The sequence below is a fragment of the Hylobates moloch genome, unplaced genomic scaffold (assembly GCF_009828535.3).
Source record: "Hylobates moloch isolate HMO894 unplaced genomic scaffold, HMol_V3 SCAFFOLD_21, whole genome shotgun sequence".
Classification (NCBI taxonomy): domain Eukaryota; kingdom Metazoa; phylum Chordata; class Mammalia; order Primates; family Hylobatidae; genus Hylobates; species Hylobates moloch.
Window position 1 is genome coordinate 3357725 of NW_026652296.1, and position 7723 is coordinate 3365447.

Below are 7723 nucleotides of genomic sequence, written 5' to 3' on the forward strand. Positions count from 1 at the left end.
TGCGAGGTGGCTTATGCCAGGTCTCTCAGAATGGCGGTGAGCATAGCGTGAGAAAGTCAGTGTGAGAGCCCCACACAGGTCCACGTGTGGCCCCCACCCCCAGGAGCCCTCTTCCATCGCATTGGACTGTCGCCTGCAGCTACAGGGACTGTCCTGGGCTGTTGCAATAGATGACCACAAGCTGGGTAGCTTGGGACAAGAGAAATTGATTTTCAAATAGGTCTAGAGGCCAGAAATCCTCAATCCAGGTGTGGGCAGGGCCGCCCTCCCTCTGGGGACCTAGGGGACGGTCCCTCCTAGCCTCTTGCAGCTCTGGTGGCGCCACCATTCCTCAGTTTGTGGCCACATCCTCCAGTCTCTGCCTCTGTCTTTTCCTAGCTCTCTCCTCTCTTCTGTGTCTGGGCCTTCTCTTCTGCCTCTTACAAAGACATTTGTCATTTAGGATTCAGGACTTCTTTTGAAAAAAGGAGGTCAGCTATGGGGCTTAGGATATGGACACATCCTTTTAGGGGTCACCATTCAGCCCCCACAGCCATCACAGTCTTCGTCCTCTGGCCTCTGGGAGCTAAAGTGAGTTCCCAGGTTGGCCGAAGCTGGGCCCCGTCCTGTGTGTCCTGTGAATGGCTCTGCTGTAAGAGGGGCCGACCTGACACCTGCACAGGCGAACACCTGCACTGTTGACCTTCTCCATTCCTTTCCTCTGAGAAACTTAGAACCGTAGATGAGTGGAAACCATCCAGCCTTTTACGGCACAAGCAAATACCCCATGTTCTGATTCCAGACTCAGTCCCTGCCTTGCGAATGTTCCCACAGATGACGGTCACCCTCCATCTGCCTTTCCTCAAGAGTTACCATATCAGATAGAGGATGCCCAGCTCAATCTGAATTTCAGATACACAGTGAATCATTGTTTAAATGTGTCCCATGCACTATTTGGGATATACTTATACTAAAAAAAGTGTTCCTCATGTATCTGAAACTCAGGTAGAAGCGGGCATCCTGCAGTCCTTCCCACTCCCTCTGTGCGGAATCGGTTCTGGGTCCCTGGTTCCAGTCGCTCTGTCCACAGGCAGCACTCCCCCACTCTTTCTCTGTGTCTCACCATCTGGCAAAGCCCTAAGCCTGGGTATGCCCTAGGCCTGCCTTTCCCATGCCTGCGTCACACAGCCAGGCCCTGCCTGGCAGGGAACTGGTGAGACTGAGAGGTCCCAGGCAGTGCCCCATCGCTCAGCTCAGTTGGAACTCTCCAGAATTGTGCACGCTGCCCATGCACGGAGCACCCTCCTTTCTCCTCCAGGCATCAGCAATTACCACTGAGCTCATGCAAGTCCCTTCTTATCATGACCACAGGCCTCTGCAGGGGGCACTGTCATCCATCTGGCAGGGAGAGCGCTCCATCGCAGGGTGGGGACGAGCCTGCCCAGGTGCCCAGAGCCCTCATTCTGAACCTCAGCACCAACAGCTTTTCCACTGATTTCCAGTGAGCACCTTCATCCCAAACTCCCAGCCCCTGCCTCCCTCCCTCTGGGTGGAGGCCTCGCTGACTCTGCACCAGCAGATGGGCTCTGCTGCCCGCTGCCCTGGCATTCCTGTGTCGTCCCACTCCCAGCTGGAGTTCCTGCCATCCTCCACCAGCTCCTGGGGCTTCTCCATCAGGCCCCGCAGGGCACAGGGCTGTCCACAGTGCTCCTGGGGCAGATCAGAAGAAAAATCAGTGTCACACTGATGGGTATTAAGCAATGAATGCAGCCTGGATTCCATTTGGAGTCCTTCATACCAATGATGTTGTAAAATATCATTTTTCACATTTTTTAACGGAGGAAGGGGCTGGAGGAGCCACCCCTCCCATCTAAGGCCCCTTCTGACTCTGAGTCTGGAACCCACCCCCCAGATCAGCAGCTTTATGTCCCCCGCCCACCCTCCTCAGCCAACTCACCCCTCCTGGCCTGCTCTTTCCTATCAGCCTTAAACATGCTCCATGTCTTCAGAAAAATAAAAGCACTTTGTGCGACCACCCACCTGGTCCTGTGCTGCCCCTCCTGTGCACTTCACGCTTCTTTGATTCTTTAATAAGTGCTGGATTCCCACATGCAGCGCACTGCAGGCTCCTCCAAGGTGGGCCTGGCCCATCGGGTCCGTCCCCAGCTCCTGGCACTAGGCCTGGCCTTAGCATTGCTCGTTAAGTCACCACTTGTTGAATGAACAAGTGAATAATAAGCACAGTCCTTTATTGGAGAAGACAGACCGGTGAAATTTGACCCACAATTCATCAGCCCGCATTGTAGAAACCCGAGGCCGGGCTACTGGCCGCCTCAGGTCTGAGTTTAAGTCAAATCCTAAAGGGTCCCTGGAAAAATGTGACTTCCCCACTAATTCCGCACCTAAAGGGCACTTCTGCAATTCTCCACATCTTGACACGTAAATGTAGTGGTTTTGTTTTGGTTTGGTTTTTGGTTTGTTGTTGTTGTTGTTGTTAATTATCTCTTAAACCTCTGGAAGACCAAATGATTTGGGGTGAATTTTGAACATGTCACCCTCAGTCGGTGACATTTTTGCTGTGGAGAAGAGTTGAGAAGGTTCCTATAGGCTTAAAAACTGATGATAGGAATTGTACATATACAAACTTTTTTCATATTTTTGATGGTCAGCGGTCATATCCAAAGCAAGTGTGAATTAAGGCAAATAACCTGGCAAAAAAATATGACTTAATCTGCATTTCAGGGTCTTTGTAGCCTGTGTTATCCAGATAATCGTCTCACTTCTGTGTCTGCTCTGCCGGTACACCAGCACGCAGCACCTCTCCAGTTCATTGATAGATCTCGACGAGTGACTATCTGATGGCACCAGTTTTTGTTTTTGTTTTTTTAAGACAGAGTTTCACTTTATAGCCCAGGTGTGATCTCAGCTCACCACAACCTCTGCCTCCTGGGTTCAAGTGATTCTCATGCCTCAGTCTCCCAAGGAGCTGGGATTACAGATGCCCACCACCACGCCTGGCTAATTGTTCTATTATTTTTAGTAGAGACGGGGTTTCACCATGTCTCAAACTCCTGACCTCAAGTGATCTGCCCACCTCGGCCTCCCAAAGTGCTGGGATTACAGGCATGAGCCCCCGTGCCTGGCCTGATCGCACCAGTTTTGTGGATCTCAGTGTTTCTTTTCATATCTAAGAACTGGGTGTTCTTGTCTCCCTCCATCCACCCAAAAAAAAAAAAAAATACTTGAAGGAAGCATGGACAAAAATATCCTCAGACAGGTTAGAACTAACATGAGGCAGTCACGTTCTTCAGTGTGGCGCTCTGTGGATGTTTGGGGAAATAATTTGGAAAATGAGTAGAGCAGGGCTCCCCGACCCCCAGCCCGTGGACCTGTGGGCTGTTAGGAACTGGGCCTCGCAGCAGGAGGTGAGCAGCGGGTGAGGGAGCGAAGCTTTGTATTTACAGCCGCTCCCCAACTCCCACGTCACCGCCTGAGCTCCGCCTTCTGTCAGATCAGCGGCAGCATTAGATTCTCATGCGTGCGAACCCTGTTGTGAACTGCACATGCAAGGGATCTAGGCTGCACACTCCTTACGAGAATCTAATGCCCGACGATCTGTCACTGTCTCCCATCACCCCCAGATGGGACAATCTAGTTGCAGGAAAACAAGCTCAGGGCTCCCACTCATTCTACATTACGGTGAGTTGTATAATTATTTCATTATATATCACAATGTAATAATAAAAATAAAGTACATAATAAACGTAATGTGCTTTAACCATCCCAAAACCAACCCCCGCCCCCCAACCAGTCCATGGAAAAATTGTCTTCCACAACAGTGTTCCCTGGTACTGAAAAGGTTGGGGACAGTAGAGGGTTGAATATGGGTCGGCTCACAGTGGTCTGTTTTAAACCCACTAAGTTGTGCAGACTGGCTCCAGAGCTGCTGGAGGGGGAGCAGGTTATGGATACAAGCCTGGCGTTGGCCCCAGCATCCCTAGCAGAACGTGCAACCCAGAATCAGTACTCAGTGTATGTCATTTGGCCAAAGGGACAAATGTCCTGCAGGCAGCTGGCTTTCTTCATGTAGGCAGCATCATTACACGGGTACTGAGACAAGACTTAGGTGAGCAGCTCAGCCACGATATAAATCTCTTAAGATCCGCCTCGATGTAAATCTGTAAGATCCACATTCACTTACAGCGGCTGATGCCAGCTGGGAATGCCTGTGTCCTCCCCTTGTCACCTTCAGGGGACACTGGCAGTGTCTGGAGACATTTTTATGGTTTTTGCAGCTGGAGAGGAGGGTGCTACTGGCATCTAGTGGTAGAGGCCAGGGTCGCTGCTAACATCCTACAGTGCCCAGAACAGCGCCCAGCCCCCAGCAGACAGCTCTCTGGCCCCTAACATCTGTAGCGCTGAGGCTGAGAAGCCCTGACTTAAGGCAGTAGTTGAGATCAGAATAGTACCATCTTATCAATCAGATTGCTTTCTAACGTGCTTGCTGCCGTGTTCAAATTTAAGTGATGGTTTCCAAAATATATTTGCACAGTTTATAAATTCCAATTCCTTGGCTTTCTGATAAATTTGCTCATCCTGGACTTTTTCTCAAGAAGCTACTGCTGAGGAGGCTTCCACCACGAAGGGAGAACAGTTCCCAGGAGAGATGTTTCCTGTCGCCTGCGGAGAAACCACAGCCAGAGTCAAAGAGGAAGTGGATGAAGGCGTGACCTGTGAAATGCTCCTCAACATGATGTATAAGTGAGAGGGATTCAGGTTGCATGTTCACTGCCCCCAATTCCTAAAGCAAGTTAGAAGTTTTTAGCATTTAAGGCATGAAATGCTCCTCAACACGATGGATAAGTGAGGGAGAGTCAGGTTGCATGTTCACTGCCCCTAATTCCTGAAGCAAGTTAGAAATTTTTAGCATTTTCTTTGAAACAATTAAGTTCATGACAATGGATGACACAAGTTTGAGGTAGTGTCTAGAATTGTTCTCCTGTTTGTAGCTGGATATTTCAAAGAAACTTTGCAGGTATTTTATAAAAGTTTTAAACCTTGAATAAGAGGGTAACACCTCAAACCTATGAATTCATTCAGTTGATATTGGCAAGGTGGCCCACAATGAGTGAGTAGTGATTTTGGGATATTTCAAAATAGTCTAGACCAGCTAGTGCTTCCACAGTCAAAGCTGGAAATTTTTATGTTGCATTATATACACCCATGATATTTCTAATAATATATGGTTTTAAACATTAAAGACAAATATTTTTATACAAATGAATTTTCTACAAAATTTAAAGCTACCATAATGCTTTTAATTAGTTCTAAATTCAACCAAAAAATGTTTTAATCTTATACAAAGGAAAACTGAGTAGGAAATGAAAAACTAGATTAGACTAGAAAATAAGGAATAAATCTATTTTACGTTGGTATAGGAGCAAGGTTCACCTTAAGATTTTTGTATTCTCTTTTAATTATGTTCCTTGGCATGTATGAAATTGCCCTGGTTACATTCCATTATTGCTTATTAGTATTTCACTCCATAACCCTTTTTTCTGCTAAAACTACTTTTTTTATATTTTTAAAATAATTGGCAGAGTGAGAAGAAACATAAAATCAGATAATGCAAATGTGTACCTGTAAGGAATTTGTACTTTTTCATAATGCCCAGTGATTAGTATTTCTTTTTTGCCAGTTGACAAGATTTTTCCACCCTCGAGCAGCATGAAAGATGCCTCTTTAACACTTGAAATTAATTTCTATCTGTATACAGAGCCAGATTTTTCTTCGTTGCTTAGTTGAGCAGTTTCTTTTGCTGAAAACCTGTCTCCACCCCTGTATTTCAAGATCATTGGTAAGCCCTAAATTCAGATTCTTAAGATGTGGACCTTTTACTGAAAATATCACAAGTTCAGAAGCCCTATACAATGTGAATATGTGGAAATAATTTCCCAACAGGAAGAGCATTATACTCTCTTTGTACCAGCAAATTAATCAACTCAACTCACATGAGATTTAAATTCTGTGGGCTGTAGTATGCCATCATTGTGACTGAATTTGTGCAATGGTTTCTTAATTTTACTGTTATTTAAAGATGTTTTACATAATTCAATAAAATGAAATGACTTAAAATTGCTATATTTGTTATATGTCAGTATCGGTCTTTAAAAACGTCTTCTTCATCTGGAGACAATATGGAGAAATTGGAACCGTTGTGCACTGTTGGTGGGAATGTTAAATGGTGCAGCCACTGTGGAAAGCAGTATGGCAGTTTCTCAAAAAAAAAAAATGAAAATAGAATTCGTATCTGACCCACCAATCCCACTTCCAGATATACTGTATACCCAGAAGAACTAAAAGCAGGGTCTGAAAGAGGAATTTGCACACCTGTGTTCATAGCAGCATTTTTCAAAATAGTCAAAGATGGAAACAACCCAAATTCCATGGACAGGTGAATGGGTCAACAAAATGTGGTATATACATGCAGTGGAATATTATGTAGCCTTCAAAAGGAGGGAGACCCTCACACATGCTACAACGTGGGGGAACCTTGAGGACGTTATGCTGAGTGAAATCAGCTAGTCACAAAAGGACAAGTATTATATGCTCTTACTTATAGGAGGTATCTAGAATAGTCAGATTCATAGAGACAGACGGTAAAGTGATGTTTGCCAGGCACTGAGGGGTGAGGGAGAATGGAGAGTTAGTGTTTAATGGACACAGAGTTTATTTGGGATGAAGAAAGAGTTCTGGAGATCAGTCATGGTGATGGCCACACAACAGTGTGAATCTACCTAATCATTCCACTGAACCATACATTTAAAAATAGCTAAAATGGTAAATTTTATGTTGTATTAGTCCTTTCTCACATTGCTATAAAGAAATACCTGAAACTGGGTAATTTATAAAGAAAAGAGTTTTAATTGACTCATAGTTCCGCAGGCTGTACAGGAAGAATGACGTTGGTATCTGCCCGGCTTCTGGGGAGGCCTCAGGAAACTTACCATCAAGGCGGAAGGCGAAGAGGGAGTAGGCGAGTCACATGGTGAAAGCAGGAGGGAGAGAGGGGAAGGTGCTGCACTCTTCTGAATGATCAGATTCCTTGAGAACTGCCGCTGTCACGAGGACAGCACGAAGGGGATGGTGCTAAATCATTCCTAAGAAATCGCCCCCGTGATCCAGTCACCTCCTACCAGGCCCCACCTCCAACATTGGGGATTACAATTCAACATGAGCTTTGGCCAGGGACAAATATCCAAACTATATCATGTATTTTACTATGACCAAATGTATTTTAATTTCAAAAACAGATAACAAACATGTTTGAAAATGCAAGCCAAGTTGGTATCTAAACACTGTTTTAAATAAATAAATAAAACTCCTAGGCCGGGCGCAGTGGCTCACTCCTGTAATCCCAGCACTATGGGAGGACGAGGCAGGTGGGTGACCTGAGGTCAGGAGTTTGAGACCAGCTTGGCCAACATAGTGAAATCCCATCTCTGTTAAAAATACAAAAATTAGCCAGACGTGATGGCAGGCACCTGTAATCCCAGCTACTTGGGGGGCGGAGGCAGGAGAATCACTTGAACCCGGGAGGCGAAGGTTGCAGTGAGCCGAGATCGCACCACTGCACTCCAGCCTGGGCAATAGAGTGAGACCCCGTCCCAAGATGAAAGCTCCTATAAACACACTTTTATAAATAGTTGCAGTTTCATGTGTGTAACACCTGTTGAGATGTAGA

At 46.0% G+C, this 7723-nt stretch overlaps 1 protein-coding gene across 2 annotated transcripts in view; it reads left to right on the forward strand.

Moving 5' to 3' along the window:
• The window catches only part of CTCFL (CCCTC-binding factor like), a 32173-nt gene extending 25214 nt beyond the window's left edge, over nucleotides 1-6959 (forward strand). The window contains exons 11-13 of one of the 2 annotated variants that reach the window (XM_058432881.1): nucleotides 4593-4734; nucleotides 5756-5836; nucleotides 6917-6959. In XM_058432881.1, the coding sequence (XP_058288864.1) occupies nucleotides 4593-4734; nucleotides 5756-5780 (167 nt within the window). In that variant the 3' untranslated portion in view covers nucleotides 5781-5836; nucleotides 6917-6959. Of the gene's footprint in view, nucleotides 1-4592; nucleotides 4745-5755; nucleotides 5837-6916 lie in introns of those variants that run through there. The other variant, XM_032142592.2, reaches the window with a different exon arrangement.
• The last annotated feature ends 764 nt before the right edge of the window (nucleotides 6960-7723 follow it).